Source organism: Phyllostomus hastatus, unplaced genomic scaffold (genome assembly GCF_019186645.2).
Source record: "Phyllostomus hastatus isolate PE091 unplaced genomic scaffold, TTU_PhHast_1.1 phas_contig_29, whole genome shotgun sequence".
Taxonomy (NCBI): Eukaryota; Metazoa; Chordata; class Mammalia; order Chiroptera; family Phyllostomidae; genus Phyllostomus; species Phyllostomus hastatus.
In genome coordinates, this window is record NW_025333835.1 from 47,494,457 (window position 1) to 47,514,053 (window position 19,597).

Here is a 19,597-nt window from a genome sequence, read left to right on the forward strand (position 1 = left end):
GCCTGTGCCCGGTAGGAACCTGGGCGCTCGCTCCAGACCGGGCCACGGGAGGGTTCCCATCAGAAGGCGGATCAGGTTTGTGTCGTGACTCTGGGCCGAGAGGACGGGGTGGGGGCGGGTCAGACGGAGGAGACTCGAGGCCCTGCAGCCGTCTGTCCGGGCCAGCCCGGCCGCGTGGAGTGAGACAGGAAGGGGGGACGAGGGCAAGTCCGAGCCCAGCTCAGCGAGGGGGCTGCTGCTGTCGGCAGCCGGGAGCACTGGGCCGCGCCGACTCCGGGGTGCAGCGGCCTGGGACGGGGCTCCGCTCCGACACCTCCGCCAGGGAGGGTCTTCATCCGCCTCCGCCGCCAGCTCCCGCCCCTCGGATCTCACGGCCACTTTCTCCGCCTCCTGTGCCCCCTCCACCGTCCACGAGGCCAGTGTTTGAGAGGGGGTCGGGTCGGCTGGGTCCCCGTCAGCCGGACAGGTACAGCGTGGAGCTGACTCGGGGCCTGGCCAGTCTGCACCCCGGTGGCAGGAAGCCGGGAATCGGAGCGGGCTCCTCCGGGAGGGAGGGACACGCCCTCTGAGAGTCCCTGTAGGAACAGCCCCTCCCAGAAGGACAGGCCACAGGCAGGGCCCTTCTCTTTCCCACGTGGGGAGCCGCCCAATCCTGGGCAGGGGCCGCCAGAGACAGACCAGCATGGGAGGAGGCAGCGGCTCCTCCAGGAGCGCAGGGCCAGGTCTCTCGGACCGCACCCACCCACGCACCGGCCTTCCCCCGCTGGACTTCTCCATCCACTCCAGACAGACCCGCACGAGACAGGGCATGAGGAATATTTATTGTGATTATTTTAATTTAAAAAATAAGCTCAGCAGTCTCTGGGCAGCAAGCCTGAGGACAGTGAAAAGTAGTGTCTGAGTGTCAGTCACACGCCGAGCCTGCACAGGGCCCACGGAGAGCACCTCGTGATTGCACATGGCCCCCCTTTCCCCCAAGGCCCTTCTGCAGCGAGGGGGAAACTGAGGCACAGAGCTGCAGGGGCCGGGTGGAGGTCGGACAGGCCCCGGATGCAGGAAATCCTGGCTCTGTGCCCCAGCACCGCCCTGAGGCTGCTGCCCGCAGGGGAAAGAGTCGCCGGCGCGTCCCTGGGGTGGGGGGGGCAGCAGGGGGCGGCAGGCCGGGCCGGATGCCGGCCCAACAGCTCCCCGCCGCTCGCGCTCTGCTACGCCCAGCCCTCCTGGCGCAGGACCAGCCGCACGGCCTCGTCCACGTCGTTCACGATGTGGGCCGCCTCCAGGAGCCCCGGGCTGAGGCCGAAGTCCCGGTGCCCGTGGAAGGGCGGCTGCTCCACGGGCCCCGGCGCCGCGGGGCTGTACACGCCGGTGCCCACCAGGATGGAGGTGCAGCTCTGCGCGTCCAGCGGCGACTCCATGCCCCCCTGCTGGGCCGCCTGCAGGTGCTGGTGGAAGAGGTTGGCGCCATAGATGTCCGACATGGGGTTGTCCCTGGTGGCCGGAGCGGCAGAGAGGGGAGGGGGGAGCGGGTTCAGGGCCGAAGTCAGGGAGGGGGTGTGGGAACGGGGCTGGGGTGCAGGGCGCTCACCCCACGGTGTACAGCTTCTGGATGGGCATGGCCCAGCCCCGCTTCACGGCCTGCCGCTGGACCAGCTCCTCGGCGTACCGGTAGGTGAGGAGGCTGGGCTTGCCCGTCAGGCCGCAGTAGCGCAGCTCCCTGCCCGTCAGCTTGCGGTAGATGGCCTCCAGGCACAGCAGGAAGGTGCCGTGGCCGAACCTGCGGGGGCGCACAGCTCAGCGGCTGCTCCGCCGCTGGCTGCCCCGGGGCCCGTCGGGACCGGTCCCAATGCAGCCACTTCGAGTGAGAGCGGCGTCTCCTGCCCACGCGCGTGGCCTGCTGCTGTCCGGCAGCAGTCACCGAGCACAGGCCGGCCCTGCAGACGGACGCTGCCCGGAGCTCCCCGAAACACCCTGGGCGACCTCGTCCCCGTTCCCCCGGCGAGGAAACTGGAGGAAAGAGGCTCAGTAGCTCGCCCAGGGTGGTGGCACCGGGATCGCACCCCTGGCACCTGGACGCAGAGCTTCAGGCTTCAGGCAGACTCCTGTGGGCCACCCTCCCCTCCTTCCTTGGTGCGGATTTTCAGCTGGGCACAGTGCGCCAGGAGTAAAGACCAGTCCCTTCCTTCTCTGCACTTGGCTGTGTGGCCACGTGACTGCACTACAGCCAAAGAGCCAATGACATTAGAGGTGCTGGCTGACCTTCTAGGAAGTATCCTTAAAATTGCAGAGACGATGCTCTTCTCTACCCTCCCCTATTCTTTCCTGCTGCCTGGGATGCTGATGCGATGGCTGATGCTGGGCAGCCATTGTGAGTTATGCGGTAAAGGGCTCAGGATTGCATAGCAGAACAACAGAGGGACCTGTGTCCCTGCCAGGCAAAGTTTACATACAAGACCTGGACCGTTTACCGCAGAATTACTTTACACAAGGGAGGAATGCCTGCCTTGTTGAAGATACTTTCGTTCGGGGTTGTCACGCCTTGCCACTGAACCAAATCTGAACGGACACTGCACGATAATATACAGTCACTAACCAACGCCCTCACCTGGTGCAGCACACCCTCGCTCTGGGAGGGTCACCTCAGGGAAAACGCCTCGTCTCCAGCCACAGAACACCGCGTGGGAAGGGACGAGAGGGAACACCGTACTCGCCATCTCCACGGGCTTGTGTGTGGCGTGGCTCGAGGCAGCACTGGGCCCTACACCCTGATGTCACTCGCCAGCTCACGGTGGGTCAGTGGCGGGGTCAGGGCAGAACATTCTAGACTTTGGCCCAGCAGATAAGAGTGGCCAAAAACCACCAAGCTGCCGTCAGCCACCCTTCCGTGAGACGCCCGCAGGGCCAGGGGCCCGGCTGCCTGCGAGGCACTCTCCCCCCCGCCCCAGGACAGGGCAGGCAAGGCGGGCCCCGCCCGGGGCCTGGAGAGAGCTGCTCACTGCCTGGGCCCGTCCTCTGGCTGGACCACATCGGAACAGCTCTCTTCCCCCCCACCCCTCCGGCTCCTGGGCCCCTCCGGCTCCGGGGCACACGGAAACGAGCGGAGGGCCCAGCGCTGCGAGGCGGAGGTGGAGGGGGGAGAGCAGGGCGGTGGCCAGGCCCCTCCAGTCCGGGAGACCGCGTCCTGCCCGGTTCTGGGGGCGGGGGCAGTGTGTGAACAGCTGCCCCACCACAGCCCAGCCTCGGTGCTCAAGGAGCTGCAGTCTCCGTTCACAAGCAGTAAGTGGCGTGACCCTTGAGACCCTGCCCCGGAGGCCAAGGAACGGGGGTGACTGCGGGCTCACCCAAGCCCAGGCCTGAGCCCCTGGGCGTCGGGGACGGCGGGAGCGGCCACTGGGGTTGAGGCCGGGTCTGCGTCCTCACCTGGGCATCTTGGCTTCCGCCATCCACAGCAGGTCCATGTTACTGGCCAGCACAGGGAGGTGGGGGTAGGGGACCGTCGCCAGGACCGTCCCAGGGTTCCCGTTGCTGAGAAGCACATCCATGATCAGCTGCAGGCTCGTCTCCCAGCGCACGGGCTCCCCAAGGAGGAGCACCCCTTGACAGAGCAAAGGCACCGGGTGAGGGTGCAGCCCCCGTGGCGGCAGGAGGGAGACCGTGCAGACCAGCTGAGGCCTGGCCCCACTGTGTGCTCACCCTGGCAAGGGCGCGGCTCCCGGAGCAGCCCCGCAAGAGCCTCTCACCTTTTCCCGCAGGCGAGCAGAGCCTGGGGCCCAGGGAGGCATCTCCCAAGGTCTCCTGCCAGCCCCGCGTCCAGCTCACACCATCGAGGAGGCCAGAGACAAGACCAGCAGTGGCCCACCCAGATGCTGCCCCCACTGACTGCTCCTCTGCCTTCCCCGCCAACAGGCGCTGGGCCGCACACTCACCCTCCCCAGCACCTCCCTCTGGGCCCCGGAGCCCCACTGGGAGCCCGTGGTGGCCCTAAGGGTGGCCCGGGAGGGGGACGTGCAGTGACAGGACCCAAACTCCGGGCTGACTGTGCCACGCCCCCGACTGGGCGAGTTTCCCACTTACTCCTCAGCACCCACCACCTGCTACTGCCCTGCGCGTGAAAACGAGACACAAACACAGCTGGACCCGGGCTGGACACACAGCGTGCGACACCGGGAGGCCAGCAAGCTGGACGACCGCCCCATGAGGTGAGCGCGTTCCAGAAGCTGGAGGGAGGGGCCGGGGACGCCACGGGCTTGGGACGCACTCGGGACGGTCGGGCTGGGCCAGAGACTGCCCGAGCCTCTGAACCCTGAGTGTCCCTCTGGGGTCAGGCCGGGAACAGCCCATCGGCACTTCCCTGAGCCCACACCCTCATGCTACTCCTCGTGGAAACACAAAGTCCGTTTTGGTAGTTTCAGCAAACCCTGATTTCCCCAAAAACGTTAACAATCAAGTAAGGGAAGAGACGGCCGTAGTTCCTTATTTCAAGATCGCACCAAGAGCTAACTCCTGCAAAACCGCCTCGCCTACGACAGAGCTGCGCCAGCGTCTGGGGTGCCTGGAACCCCTGAAGCCACCGCCCCCCCCCCGACAGGCGGCCGGTCTGCGTGTGAGGCTGTGCCGTGCGGCTGCTCTGCCACTTCAGTGCGACCTGCTGGACCGCTGTGACCCTCTGCCGTGCGCACCCCCTCGCTGAGTCTTTACTGTTCCTGCCCGTCACAGTGAGGAGAGACACCCCCGGGAGCCTCACTTCCCGTCAGCGAGGGGACACCCCAGGGTCTGTCCCGCGAGCACAGCACCCGCCCAGGCCAGGGAACCCTGCTCCAGGCCCCCCCGCCCCGGTCCCAGTCCACTCCACCAGCTTCTGAGCCTGCCTTCTTCTGGGACAGCGCGGCAAATGGCATGGGGAGCGGGGGACAGAGGACAAACGTCTCAGCAACAGCGAGTGGCAGACCGAGACCAGGATCGAGGGGACCGAGTGTTCGATGGCACCCGGAGGACTTGAAGGGAGCGGCTCACCGGACCCGCCCACACCCAGAGAGGCCCCCTTACCTTCGATGGCGGGGAAGTCGGTCCTCAGATGAGGCTGCCGAGAGACCAAGAACAGGCCCATCAACGCCAGGGCGACTCCCCCACCCCTGCCCCGCCCACCACACAATCGCACTGTTCTCCGGGGAGGGAGAGCGCAAAGACTCGGCCCAGCCCACGCTGAGGAGAAGCCACGCAGGACCGAGGAGGGGGCACGTGACGGCAGGCTTGTGAGGAGAGGGTGGCCATGGGCCCAGCTGAGGGAGGCCACGCTGAAGGGCGGCCAGGAGGAGGGCCGCTCGGCTGTCCATCCCCCGCCAGGAGGCCAGGGAGGGGCCCAGCGAGAGTCTAGAACCAGGTGGGCAAACAGCAAGGGGAGCCTGTCGGGGGGAGGCGGCCATCTGGGGGTGGGAGCTGCTCCCCTTGATGCCGGACTGCGGGCAGGAACTTCCCCGTCACTGGCACCGGGGCTTCCGTGTCTTCCCAGGCCGCGCGGTCCTGGCCCGGGCTGACCAGCCGCGTGACCGGCAGGGAGCCACCACCCCGTGAGGGCCCTTGGCCGCTGGAGAGCAGGGCAGAGGGCAGAGCCTCGGCAGGGCGGCTGCTCTGGGCCGCCAGCGCACCCGGGGACAAGCCGGAGGCCAGGCGCACCGAGAGGGCGGCCCTGCGGGGCGGGCCGCAAGGCCAGCGAGAGCGGCCCACGCAGGACGAGGAGGACAGAAGTGAATGGGAACCCCCAGCGTGTCCTTCTCGTTACCGTGGTCTTCGGCCGCCGCTGGAGGTCCACCATGTCCAGGACGGGGAAGGCCAGGCGCAGCTCGTCCACGGTGACCACGTTCTCGAAGCCCAGGCTGGGGCGAGGTCAGGAAGAAGCACTGGACGGTTTCAGGGGGCTAGGTCTCCAAAGGGAGGGGCACCGGCCCAGCTCTGAGCACACAGTCCACCCGGCCACAGACAGGAGCGAGCCAGCGACGCAGACGAGCCCAGCGGGCCAGCAGCACCTGGCTCCACACCCCCGGCCACGGGGCGCACAGGCGCCTCTGTCCCCAAGGTGCCCCCAGCCAGGCTGTCGCAGCTGCACCTGCGGAGCACTGCCGCCCCGGGGCAGGCGGCTTGGAAGAGGGGCCCGCTCAGCAGCCCGGCCGGCCACGCAAGGGCCCGGGGAAGCCAGACCCGAGCCTCGGCTTTAACAGGGAGTGGACTCCACCAGGGTGGGGAGGCCGCGGGGAGAGGGGAGCCCCTCCGGCCTCAGCACCCACGACCCACCGCCACTTCGGTAACAGGGTGCAGCCAGCTCCCCCCCACCAAAGAGGGGTTTGCAATGCGGTCAGAACTCAGGGTGTCCAGGAAATATTAAAAATACATGGGTGTCCTCACCCCCACGTCTGACCTGGGGGATGGGACACATGGAGCAGGGCCATTGAGAGTTGTTCCGCACACCAACAGTTGTGCAGATGATCTCAGGAAAGGTCGTTTAACACATCTACAACTTTTAACGTTTTTCAAGGATAGTTAAGTAGCTGTGGCCGTGCTCTGAGCCAGGGAGATGGGAGGTAACCAGGGTGAGTCCACCCAGGACCCGCCCCGGTGACCTCCTTGGAGGTGATTGGCTCCACGCCATGGCAGCCGAGAAAAGCTGGAAAAATACGGGAGTGCGGGCAGGTGTGGCCGATTGTGGGAGGAGTCAGAAGTGGGGCTGCAGAGGAAGATGGCCCTGGGGTTTAAACCCAGACGCAGCAGACTTGAGAAAAGGGGGAGGAACCACACGGTTTGGGGCTCCCTGTGCCACGCGGCTGAGGAAGCTGGAAAGAAAGCGAGATGTGGCGGCGCTGCAGCGCTCCCGGCAGTCTGGAGGACCGCAGGAGAGGCGCTGCGGGGAGGGAAGCGGCGGAAGGACTCCTGCTGGGGGCCGGGAGGGGCTGCCACGCGGGCCGGACTCAGACCTGGAGACCCTGCAGCACAGCTGACGGTGCCGGGAACCGCGGGAGGCTGCCCACGGAGCACAAGTCACTGGGAAGACCCGGGGGCTGCCTGAGCCATGGACTTCTGCTTCCTTTCCTGAGGTACAGTACCCCAGCCTGGGCAAAGGGGGGAAGGAAGGACTGTGTGGGTTTGTGGGTGTTTTAAGGGACTCTGGGATTTTCATGAAGGTTTTAAGTCATTACTCTTGAGTCTGTGTAACTTTTGACTAAATAGCCCCTTTCCTTTTCACCATTCTCTGGCACTGAGAGCTGTAACTCCCTGGCGGTGGGCCAGGCGAACCCAGCACAGAGGACCCCCACCCCGGGAGAAGGGGGGGTCCATGTGGTACTAGGATCTCGGACCCCCCCATGGGTCCCTTCTGTGACACTTCCCCGCCCTTCACTCCCACCTGCCAGCATGACTGGGCACAGTTTCAGGTTACTCTCAAACTGAATTCTCCAGCGCCGATGCTTCTCTCAGACCACGCCACCAGCAGGCACCGCGCCTGAGGCTCCCCACAGCCCTCGTGGGGACCAACCCTCACACCCGGCACCTGCTTCTGCGGCTCCCCACGCCCGGCACTGCCCGTCCCAGTCCCATCTTCTGCCCCGAGGTCCCCGCCTCCCCTTCTCCCTCTGGCCTCCTTAGCTGCCGCCCCTGCTGAAAACCTGAGACCTCTCCTGTGGCACGGCCACAGCCCTCCACGAAGCCACGAGTCACTCCTGTTCCCAGGACGCCCCTGTCCCCGGACAGCCGGGACTCCAGGACCCGCACTGCTCGTTTGGTCTCCCCCTCCCAGGCCGTTCGGAACTCTCCTGTCGTGTGCGGCTGCGCTGTCGCTGACTCCAGGGTGCGCCCCTCCGTAACTCGCAATCCCGCTGCGCTTCCCCGGCCCCGCCCCCAAGGGCCTGCCGCACGACTCGGGGGTGCGGGAGGTGCGGGTGCCCGGGACCTGCGGGCCGAGGTCTGCAGGACGAGCAAATAAACAAGCTGCTCAAGAACGGGACCAGTCTCCTGCCTTCTGAACGCGCACACAGCTCGAAGGACGCCTTCACCGCAGCCGGCGCTGCAGGCGTGCCGACTGTGCCCCGGAGACAGCCCCAGAGCGGCGGCTCCCAGACCCGATCACAGAACCACCTGCTCCCCTTTGAAAACACAGACTGCGGACCTTCCTCTCAGACCCTGGGACACAAGGCTCTCCGGGAATCTGCATTCTGAGCTCCCAGGAGGTTCCGGGCTGGCCTCTGGAAACCGCCAGGCACAAGGACCGGCCACACCCGAGGGCTGAGCCCCCTTCCTCAGAGACCACCCCCGCCCCCTCGGCCGCGGGAGGAAGGCTCGTCCCGCACCTCCCTCTGCAGCCGGAGCGAGAGGCACCGAAAGGATACGCCCGGGCGTTTTCCACCAGGGGCCCCTGGCCCGTCACCAGCATGCGCTTCCCGTGGTGCTGGAAGAAGAGCTTCAGGGGGCTGTGGGAGAGGACGATCTGGTCCGGCTCCACCTGTGCGGACGGGCAAGAGACGGGGGAGGAGGACGCACACGCGTGAGAGACGGTAGGGTGGGGGGAGGGCGGCTTCCTCCACCCGGGAAGGAAGGGAGCCACCCGGGAAAACCAGCGGGGGAAGCCCCGTTCCCAGCTCCCAGCAACGAGGCAGGCAGCTGCGGGCGTCCGGGCTGGCGGCCGCCACACAGAACAGCAGGCAGGATGTGCCGCCGGCGTGGGTCCGAGGCCCACCGGTCCCCCGGCTCGGCCCCCGCTTCGGGAAGCACAGGGCGCACGCGCATGCTCCCGGTCACTGTCACAGAGACCTGCCTCTGACCTCGGCTGTCAGTTCCCCGCTCTGCCGAAAAACTGAGCCTTTTAACATCTAGCTACGACAAGGCAGCCCTTTCTTAGGATGTTCCGAAACCCGCTGCGAAACCCGCAGAAGGGAACCAGGTTTATGCCTTTGCTCCCTGCAGTCATCCTCGAGCAGGGCCACCCATCCGTCAGGTACTTTGCTTACTTGCTTGGTTCCCCAGTTCTCTTTCCCAAACTACGTGCGCCCTCAGCGGGGAAGGAGGAGTGTGTCTGCGAGGCGGCGAGGAGGGGCTGCTTTGGGGGACAGCGCGCGCTCACATGCGTGCGTCTTAGTCACGGGAGTCCCGCCTGGCACACAGAGACTTTGAAAAATGCGACCCTTGCTCCCTGGGGGCTGCCCAGTCAGAAGAGACGACCCTGACGCCCAGAAGAAAAGAAATGGGTACAAAGACAGCAGGCTGCACTGCTGGCTCCATGGGCGGGTTTCCGTGGCCAACATGTAGGTACGCATAAAACATGAGACTGTTGCCCCGGCTGGTGTGGCTCAGTGGATTGAGCGCCAGAGGGCGAACCACAAGGTCACCGGTTTGATTCCCAGTGGGACCACAGGCCTGGGTTGCAGGCCATGTCCCAGTAGGGGGCGCTGGAGATGCAACCACATAGTGATGTTTCTCTCCCTCTCTTCCTCCCTCCCTCCCTCCCCTCTCTAAAAATAGGTAAATAAAATTAAAAACATGAGCCTGTTGATGAGGTCTCTACTCAGGAGGCTGGCAACTTCAAGTTGTTCTCCAGCAGGGCTGAGAGATCTGTACTGAACCCATGGGCCATGCCCTCCACCTCACCGACCCTGTCCTCCAACCCCACCGCCTGGGGAAAGTCCTCGTCAGTCAGAGTGGCGGCGGGGCTCCACCGGGGAAAGATCCTTGGGCTCCGGCGTCCCCAGCTGTGCACGCACCTTGAAGCCCAGCAGGGTCGACAGCTCCTTGGCTTTGTCGTGCTGCGAGATGTTCCCGGCATTCGTGACGAAGACCACAGGCACTCGCAGCTGCCCCCGGGCGTCCAGCAGCCTGCGGAAGGCTTCCAGGGCGGCGGGGATCACCTGATGGCCCCGCACCAGCACGCCGTCGATGTCCAGCAGGAATCCAAAGGTGGGCGGGCTCTGCAGGGGGAGAAGAGAGCCGCCCCTGCCTGAGTCGACAGGCAGAGGGGAGGGAGGAAACGACCCTTAAGGAGAGAGGCCCCACACCGTTTCTGGGTGGCGCAGGCCTGAAGCATAAAGGGAGGACATGGGGGAATCTGTCTATAACAAAGGAGTCTTTTTCATATATATATATAATTTTTAAAGACTTCATTTATTTATTTTTAGAGAGAGGGAAAGGGAGGAAGAAAGAGGGGGAGAAACATCGACGTGAGAGAGAAACTTCATCGGGTGCCTCTCACACCGGAGACCAAACCTGCAGCCCAGGCGTGTGTCCTGGCCAGGGGTCAAACCAGTGACCTTTCGATTTGTGGGACAACACCCAACCCACTGAGGCACACCAGTCAGGGCTCGTATATAATGAAGCACATGACTACTTTGTTAACCATTATTTTTCCATAATATAGAGAATTTATTTAAGTGGAAAATAGAAATTCCAAATGTAATCCCTGCACTTTAACACAACCAATAGTTTCTTTTCCTCTCTTCATTTTCTGTTCTTGTCTGTCCCGCAGCTACAGGTGCACTTTGTATGGCCAGTTTTTCATCTTGTTCTTTTTGCCCGACACACGTTTTTACCTGTTATAACAGCCTTCATAACCACGTTTTAAAATTTTATTGTAACTACACACAGTTGAAGACAACACAGCAACTAGAGACAGCCCTGGCTGGCGTGGCTCGGTTGGTTGGAGTGTTGTCCCACAGACCGAAAGGTCACGGACTTGACTCCTGGGCAGGGCACATACTCAGGCTGCGTGTGGGCTGGCTCCTGGGTCTGGGTGCACGTGGGAGGCAGGCAATCAATGTGTATTTCTCACATTAATGTTTCCCTCTCCCTCTGTCTCTCTCAAATCAATAAACATGTATTTTTATAAAAATTTAAAACATACCAAACCAATTCTAGATAAGAAGCAACGACTAAGGAACATTGAAGCAGTCCCTTCATTTCAAATTAATCTTAAACCACATGCTCCAACCTGGTGTTTTAAACGACAGCAGCCCTGGCTGGTGTGGCTCGGGGGGCCAACCGCCAGCCTGTGGGCCAAAAGTCATGGATTTGATTCCTGGTCAGGGCACACGCCTGGGCTGTGGGCCGGGTTCCCAGCTGAGGGCGTGCGAGAGGCAACGATCTCTCACATGTTTCTCTCCCTCCCTTCCCTTCTAAAAAAAATTAATAAAACCTTCAACAACAACAACAACAGCTTTACCAAGAGAGCCCATTTCACTGTCTCCTCCAATCACTTCCACGTTTCGGGTGACTTACTTTATGCCAGTCCCTGTGCAAAGCACTCCACACTTACCACAAAAAGCACCATACGTACATTCGCGTAAAAACACTGCATGGGAATTAAGACCCCCCGTTCCACATGTCAGGAAACTGACGCCCAGAAAGCTAAGTAATGAGCCTCAGGGACACACTGCAGGCAGGACTCAACTCCAAAGCTAGCGCTCTTCAATTCTAGGACGCACTTCACCCTTCCTTCCGTTGTCCACGCTGTCAGAGAAGTCTCCCAGAGATCTCTGAGGGCCCACGGAGATGCTCGAATCAACACAATAATTACAAATGACGGCGATTCTTCTTTACACTCATGTCGCTGCAGTTCACAGTGCTTTCGTCAGTATCATTCTATGCTTCCAGCTCATGGCCCAGTCCCTTTACTTCTTTGAATCTTAGCTGCTCCACAGGCAAGATGACTACGAGAATATAGCTGTTAAGAGCTACAACTCTGGCCCCGCCTGGTGTTCCGCAGTGGATTTAGTGCCAGCCTGCGAACCAGAGGGTGGCCGGATGGATTCCCAATCAGGGCACATGCCCAGGTTGCAGGCCAAGTCCCCAGTTCGGGGCACGAAAGAGGCAACCACGCATGGATGTTTCTCTCTTTCTTTCTCCCTCCCTCCCTTCCCCTCTCTCTAAAACTAAATACAATAAATAAAAAAGAGCTACAACTCTGGCACCAGACCGCCTTGTGTTCCAGATTCTGCTACTTCACAGCTGTGTGTCCTTGGGCAAGTCACTTAACCTCTCTGTGAAATAGGGCTAACCTCACGGAGTTATGAAAATTCTATGGATTCATGGTATACTTGTGAAGTACTCAGAATACTGAGTGGCACAAAATACTGTGTTTGTTTGTTTTTTGTAAATAAGTAGTTGACTTGAAATGCACCCAAGTGTTACCGCAAAAGCATCATACAAATATACCCTATTATTGTTAAAGCATGCGGAAATTGCGAATGCAGCAGGCAAAATGGCTGAGGGGAAGAGGGGTTGGTGAAATCTTTCACCGCTGCCTGGCTCAAAGTCCTGGCCCGTGGTGTGGGACCTTTAAACAAAGTTGTTACAAACTTGACTCCAAACTTCAGCGTCCTTACTAACACCTGGGTCATACCTACCACCAAGGTTGAGAAAATTAGGTATTACCCAAGTACCTGGCACAAATTAGGGACCCTGCGCCGGTTTTCCTACCCTCCCCCGCCCCCACTCCGGACGGGACAGCTGCTCATTGCAAGCAGACCAAGGGAATGGCACCCAAGTGGAAAGCCCCGCCCCTCTAAAAAAAAACTACGTTCGCCTCCAGGCTGTCCCTTGCAGGTGCAGCTCCGGAGAGCAGTCCATCACGAGCCCCTAAATCTTTTCCAAATGCATTTGAAAACCCTAACCCAAAAGTCCTCATCATGGACCTCAGAGAGGAAACAGGAAGGCGGAAAACGCCGGGGACTTTGGGGACCAAGAGCGGCAAGAAGCCACGAGACGCTCCTGGTGCGCGTGTTGGGTGTTCTGTCCTGCTCCAACCAGGATCACTTTTCTCCCGGCCAAACACACGCCCCAGGGCCCGAGTCGGGAGGCAGGGCACGCGGGGACACTCGTGCTTAGGGCCAGAACCAACAGCCAGGTGCCCAATCTCGGCCATTTCCCAGGAGGCCCGGCGCTGCGGCCTCCCCGCAAGCCCTGCGGACCGGCTCACCTGCGTGGCCCTCACCTGCGCGGGGTCCACAGAGTAGCCCCTACCAAAGAAGGTGCCCCGGAACCCCGCGGCTGCCCGCGACGCCCGCTGCCAGAGCCGGGGCGCCGCACGGAGCGCCGCGAAGACGCCCCACACAGCCATCCGGCCGCCGCCCGCGCACACTGCGCCTGCCCGGTCCGCGCCGTGCGGCCAATCAACGGCCGGTGACGCCCAAAGCCTCTCGGGAGTTGTAGTCCCACATGCGTGTCCTGGACCTCGCTAGTGTGAGGGGCAGCGGAGAAGCTCAGTTCTGGGGGCCTAAGTTTGCCCCCCCCACCTGCCCACTTTCTCTCCTGCAGAGCCCTCTGGGGACCCTGTAGCCAGCCCGGACACCCTGCTGTGCTGGCCCCCAGGGAGCCTCTGAGCAGAGCCAGGGGCGCCCGTCCTGCCAGCTGCATCCTGGTGGCCAGACTGCACACACGGGCAACCTCGATGGCCCCGGGCCCTGCCAGGAAGGAGACCGCGGGGGCAGGCAGGGAGGAGGCTCCTGGGACTGTTGAGCACCCTCCAAACGACCTGCACCTCTCAAGGAGGGCGGTGTTACAGAGTTTCCTACAGGTAAGAGCGCACCTCCGGCTGGGCTGGGCGGGAGTTTGGGGAGTAGGTCGCCTGACTGCGTCTACACTGGGCAGCGGCAAGGACAGAGGCGAGAGCCCACAGACCTGTTGCTCACTCTCAGCTTTTATTAAATGCAAGTTCACACGAGAGAACATCAATGCCGCGTTACTATCCTGCCCTATGAGATGCCACACACAGTCAACACACAACAATCCTTTGGGGGTTAACGAACCCAAGTACCAGAGTCCCAGAGTCTTGGTTCCAGGTCCAGAAGTCAGGGTCGGCTGGTGGGGGTCTCAGGCGCATGGATGTTCCAGACCTCCGTGGCCCTCGATAGCGTGCAGCAGCTTCTCGGTGGTGGCTCTGAAGTCCTCTTCAGTTCTGCGCAAATTCATGGCGCCTGATGGAGCTGTGGCTCAGGGCCAAGAGCCCCCAGCGCACTATCAGTAGGCATGCCCTCTCTGCTCATGCGTCCGTGTGCCCATATCATGGGTGTGCCGCCCTGGCAGGCCTTTGGCAGGGCGCCTGGCGTAGCTTAGACAGTTTCCTTGTTGAACCTAAGTGTCATGGCTGACTGGCAGCCCTCTTGGTTGATGAGTGATGCTGTTTTGTTTTATATACTTTATCCTATCTTGACCAGACCTACGCCATTTTATTGGTCCTGCTCTCTACACTCACTGCCGTCCTGAGCCCAGCCCCCGACCCCTGCCCTCCCTGACCCCTAACGCGTGGGACCTGATCCCCACCTGGCTCTGCTCTGTGTCTCCAGCCCCAGGCCATCGCAGGCCTTGGACTGGCTGCTCTTCACTGGTGTGCAGATGCCACCACTAGTGAAATAGTCCTGCCGAGAGAATCAGATGAAATCTTAATCAAGACTCATTCACAGGGAGTACAGGGGCCCGCGGGCCTTTGGGGAAGGACACCACAAGGATGCAGTCAGTGAGGTCCAGACTGGGCCTGCTCTACGGGACAGAGGCCCAGGCTTCTTCGAATACATTTTAAGAAACAAAATAAAAGGCAAGGAGAGCAATGCCAGCTCCAAAGGCATTATGGAGCTAGCACTCGTGTATCACCGCCAGGAGTCAGAGCCATTGCCCACCTGCAGGGCGGCAGCAGGCAGCAGCTCGGATGGAGCTGTCCCAGGTGGAAAGGCAGGGTCGCAGCCCCGCGGGGCGGGCGGGGGGACAACCACGTAGACACCGGTCCTAGCCGCCCCCAGCCTCAGTCCCTCAGTCACCGTTGCTGCTTTGCTTGGGAGCTCCGAGAGGGTCTGAAAGGCAGAAGCAGGATTCCTCCACCTCTGCACACCCAACATTTTGAGTCTTTGCTGTTGGCGACTGTTCTGAGCGTTGTAGGATGTTTAGCAAAGTTTCTGGCAATAGCACCCCCTCCCGCAGTTGAAACGACAGCCAAAAATGTTTCCACGCATGCCCAATGTCCCCTGGGGGGCACACTCCTTGGTATTGGGACTCTCTGGGGTGGACAGCCTGCTAACCTCCTGAGGGAGACAGGGAGAGGACCTGGCGCACCAGAATTCCCAGTTCCTAAACACGGCCCTTCCCAAATCCGGAGAAGCCCCATAAACAGGAGCCGAGCTCCCCACACTGCCCTCTGGTCCCCCTTCCACCCTCACCCCTTCCCAGCAGTGGGGATGTGTAGATTTCTCTTTAAAATCCCGTCTTGCTGCCGCTTGATATCACCCTGATTTGTACGTGAGGAAAATCTGTTAATTTCTTTATCACCCGGAGGTAGGGAAAACTTCCTAACTATGAGGCAAGGGTCAGAAGCATTCAAAGAAAAGAATGAATGAATGAGCCCTGGCCCGTGTGGCTCTGTGGTCTGGGCGTCGTCCAGCAAAGCGAACGTTCGCCGGTTCCATTCCTGGTCAGGGCGCATGCCTGGGGCGCGTACTGGGAGGGGCGGGTGACTGTTTCTCTCCCCGTCTTTCTCCCTCCCTTCCTCTCTCTCCAAGGTCAGTGAGCGCGTCCCTGGGTGGGGATAAACAGGAATAGAGTAGAATAGACTAGAATAGAATGGAATAGAAAAAAATAAAATAAATAAAAATAAAATGAAATAAATAAAAATAAAATAAATAAATGAAATAAATATAAAATAAAACAAAATAAAATAAAATAAAAATGTTTATAATAACAGATTTTTAAAAACAATCCAGGTGCCAATGTGTAGGGGCTGGAACGTCTTTATTAATTAAACTAGAGTGTGTCCCCACAATGAAACTCCCCCAGTTATAAAAAAGTACTTTGTAAGTACCAAAATGGAAAGGTCCCTAGGACCCATTGCTAAATCAAAACAGCAGAGTTCAGAACAGCGTGGATAATATGCTGTCTGTTAAGTCAGAAAGGGGAATATTTATATACAGAATATTTATATTTGCATTTGTTTTGCATAAAACACAAGAAACTTAAGACCTGGTGGGAAAAATGGGCGGGGTGGGAAAGAGAATGGGAGGATGTAGGCGTGGACGGAAGACTGTCCAATGTGTCCCTTTTCTTTTTCTAAAATAAAAAATAAATAAGTAATAAATGTGACCGTATACAATGTTTATTTAAATGTAATAAAATTTGAAGCTCGTGACGGCACTACTCTCCCACCCTGGGCCACGTCCTTTAACTTTGCGCATCAGACACCACGGTCCACAAGCAGATTTTACAGCCACTACGTGTCGTTCTGAGCGGCGACGGGTGGCGACAGCAGAGCGCGCGGGAAGCCCCGGAGCGGGCCCCTGTGGCTCCGCGCGGGGCCGCCAGGGGGCAGCCGCGCCGCGCCGCGCGGGGCTCGGGCCACAGGTGCGGGCCGGGAGGCTGCTCCGGGAAGGGTCTCTCCTGCCAGCCCCAGGCTCGCGCTCCTCGCCATTTGCTCTCCGCAGGCTCCCGTCTCGGCCGGTTCCCACTAAATGGCAGTCCTTGGGTCTGGGAGGGCCACAGCCGTCCGCAGGCGGGGGTGAGGGGCGGGCCCTAGACAAAGGGGAGGCTCCCGGCCGGGCAGAGGCCCTGGGTTCCAGGAATCAGGGTCTCAGCGGGGAGGTGGGGGTGGGGACAGGAAACTGAGGCCGTTTCCGGGACTGGGAGCCCGCCAAAGGTCCCGCGAGGGGTCATCCCATCCCCGGGGGCGGGGGGCGGGCGGCGCCGCCCCTGGGAGTTTGAGGCCTGCTGGCCTCCGGGAGACACGAGGGCGCCGTTGGGGGGGTTGGGGGCTGGGGTGGGAGCTGAAGCTGCCCGGGCCCCCAGGAGTGGACGGGAACGCCCGCCGGTATCAGGCCCCCGGATCCCAAAGGTTAGATGCGGCCACCGTCAGGCCTCTCCCAACTCTGTGCTTGCCGAGGGGCTGGCTGCCGCCCCGCGCAGGGTCTGTGGACAGCCTCCGGGCAAGGCCCTTTGCAGGCTGGGTCGGGGCGCCCTGGAGGTGGAGCGTGAGGAGGACATTAGCTGGAAAACCTCGACATGAGGCCACAAAGCTCTGCGGGGCAGCCCCTTGTGCCTGAGCGTCGAGGCCTGGGGACACGGCGCGGGCTGAAGCCCATCCCAAACGGCTCCGGCCCCACCACGCTGCTCCCAGGCCCCCAGAGCTCCCCCAGCCCGACCCGCCCTGACAGAAGAAAGGACAAGGATGACTTTCTAAAATCGATTTTTGGAGAGAGAGGGAAACATTGATTTGCCGTTCCACGCATCCACTCATCCATTGGTTGATTCTCGTATGGTGCTGGACCAGGGTTCCGACGCACAACTCTGGCGCATCTGGGCAACAGCAACCACCGGAGCCACCTGGCCAGGGCGGGGCAAAGCAGAGTGTTATTTCAGGATGACAGCTATGTAAAGTAACATATACGACGAGTATTATGTGAAATATATTACATGAAAATATTTGTAACCTGGTATACTGACGATTTTGGCCTGTAAATACAGGTGTATATTGTATATTCCGTCCTTCACTGATCAGTTCTCGTGAGAAGCAAGGACAACCTCAGTCTTTCCAACTCCTGGCCTGAGGAAAAGGGTTGTTTTGGGGTTCTAGCCTCGGGGGCTGTGGCAGGCTCCAGAATGCTGGGCGGCTTGGAGAGTCAAACAGGCACAGCCTGCCTCTGGCGTGAGGTCTTCTGTAGGGGACACTCCGCTCGGCCCCCTCCCGTCTCAGCACCCAGCCCAGCCCATGTAGGTCTGTGTCCCTTGGTTCACTGCGTCTTCTCCTGGGTACCGACGAGGTTCGGGGCACGGCACAGAGCCGGGCTCCGGGGCCATGTGCACATGAAACAGTCATTAGTGCGTGTCCACACGGGGCATCCAGTCTGCTGGGAGGGAGACGAACCCAGAAACAAACGTCGAGTTACCGATCGAGAAGGTGTCACGAGAGGTGCTGCCAGGTCGGGGAATGTGGGAAGCCTTTCTGAGACAGTGCTATGAACCCGAAACCCGAAAGGTGCCCAGCGGTCGGTGGAACCCTGGGGGTGGAGAACAGGAGCAGCCCGGGCGGAGGCAGTGAGGAGAGAGCCCCACGCAGCACAGAGGCTGGGCTCTCCGAGGAGCAGAAGACCCCGCCCAGCAGCCAGAGTCCACGCTCCCAGGGTCACCGGCATCGGTGGAGGCAAGAAGGCCGTGGGTCCAACAGGAGGCACTGCTGAGACAGCTGTGGTTTTCTGAGTGCACTGAGCTGTGAGCAATGGAGTGGTCTGAATTCATTTGCATTAACTTTTTTTTCTAATATATTTATTGACTTTGGAGAGACAGGGTGGGAGAGAAACATTGATGTGAAAGAGAAGCGTGGACCGCTTGCCTCCGCTCCCCGCTCCAACCAGGGACCAAACCCACAACCTTCTGGTGTGCAGGGCGACATTCCAACCACGGAGCCATATCGGCCAGGGCTGAATTGATGTGACTCTTTTAAAGCCATTGTTTTGTGAAAAATGAAGTGGAAAAGGCAAAGAGAAGAAAGGGGAGATGAATTAGAAGGCCATTGTCATAATTTCGGGGGGGGCAGCAGGGCCTTGAGCTCAGCCGACAGCAGTGGAGGGGAGAGGCTCGGGCGGCTTTAGGAGACAGCCCGCTGTAGGGGGCGGGGAGGGAGCAGCGTCAAGATTTCACGGGAAATTTCTGCTTCGAGCTACTGGGTGGAGTGGAGGAAGGTGCTATTTCCCAGGATGGGGAAAAACCAGGAAAAGATCAAAAGAGAAGAGACTGAGAGTTCAGAATGGCACGTAGTAGGTTTCTGAGATGCCCATGGGCCGTCTAAGTGAATAAATACACTTGGGAATTGTTCGCAAATGAATGGTATTTAAAAGCAAAAGCATGAACGAGACTACATGGTACAAGAGTACTGGGGGGGGAGGAAGCGAAGAGGCACGCACAGAAGACAGGGAGGAAGTGCTGGGAAGGCCCGACACAGAGGCCAGATGAGGAGGAGGAGGATGTGGAGAGGGCCCCGGCGCACTGGCCAGAGAGAGAGGAGGGAACCCGGAGCGCTGGTGTCCCTGAGCCTGAGACCATGAAGTCTCCCTCTCTCTCTAGCTTAGAAGCAGCAAGAGATAAAGGGACAGTCACCTACAAAGGAGTTCCCATCAGACTGTCAGCTGATTTCTCAAAAGAAACCTTACAGACTAGAAGGGCAGAAAAGAAGTATTCAAATTCATGAAAGTCAAGGACTACATCCACGATTGCTCTATCCTGCAAAGCTACCATTCAAAATGGAACAGCAGATAAAATGCTTCCCAGATAAGGTCAAGTTAAAGGAGTTCATCATCACCAAGCCCTTGTAATATGAAATGTTAAAGGGACTTATCTAAAAAAAAGAAGTTTTTACTATGTCAAAACTATGAATAGTAAAATGACAACAAACTCACAATTACCAACAATGAACCTAAAAAAAAAAATGAACTAAGCAAACTAGAACAGAAAGAGAATCACAGAAATGGAGAACACATGGAGGGTTATCAACAGGGGAGTGGGAGGAGGAGGGGGGGGAAGGTGCAGGGAATAAGAAGGATAAATGGTAGGTTCAAAATAGACGGGGAAGTTTAAATAGTGTGGGAAATGGAGGAGCCAAAGA

At 59.9% G+C, this 19,597-nt stretch overlaps 1 protein-coding gene across 3 annotated transcripts; it reads right to left on the reverse strand.

Annotated features, from left to right (window-relative positions):
* Positions 1–800: 800 nt before the first annotated feature.
* Positions 801–13,110, reverse strand: HDHD5 (haloacid dehalogenase like hydrolase domain containing 5). 3 transcript variants are annotated; one of them, XM_045839245.1, is made up of 8 exons: positions 12,959–13,110; positions 9,738–9,941; positions 8,370–8,482; positions 5,777–5,870; positions 5,044–5,077; positions 3,418–3,592; positions 1,586–1,774; positions 801–1,488 (listed from the first exon to the last, which is right to left on the reverse strand). In XM_045839245.1, exons 1-8 carry the CDS (start codon positions 13,082–13,084, stop codon positions 1,206–1,208), a joined length of 1,218 nt encoding a protein of 405 aa, XP_045695201.1. In that variant the 5' UTR covers positions 13,085–13,110; the 3' UTR covers positions 801–1,205. The 3 variants fall into 3 exon arrangements, with proteins under 3 accessions (XP_045695201.1, XP_045695202.1, XP_045695200.1); XM_045839246.1 differs by having other exon boundaries at positions 801–1,442; positions 12,944–13,110; XM_045839244.1 differs by having other exon boundaries at positions 12,944–13,110.
* Between the last annotated feature and the right edge of the window lie 6,487 nt (positions 13,111–19,597).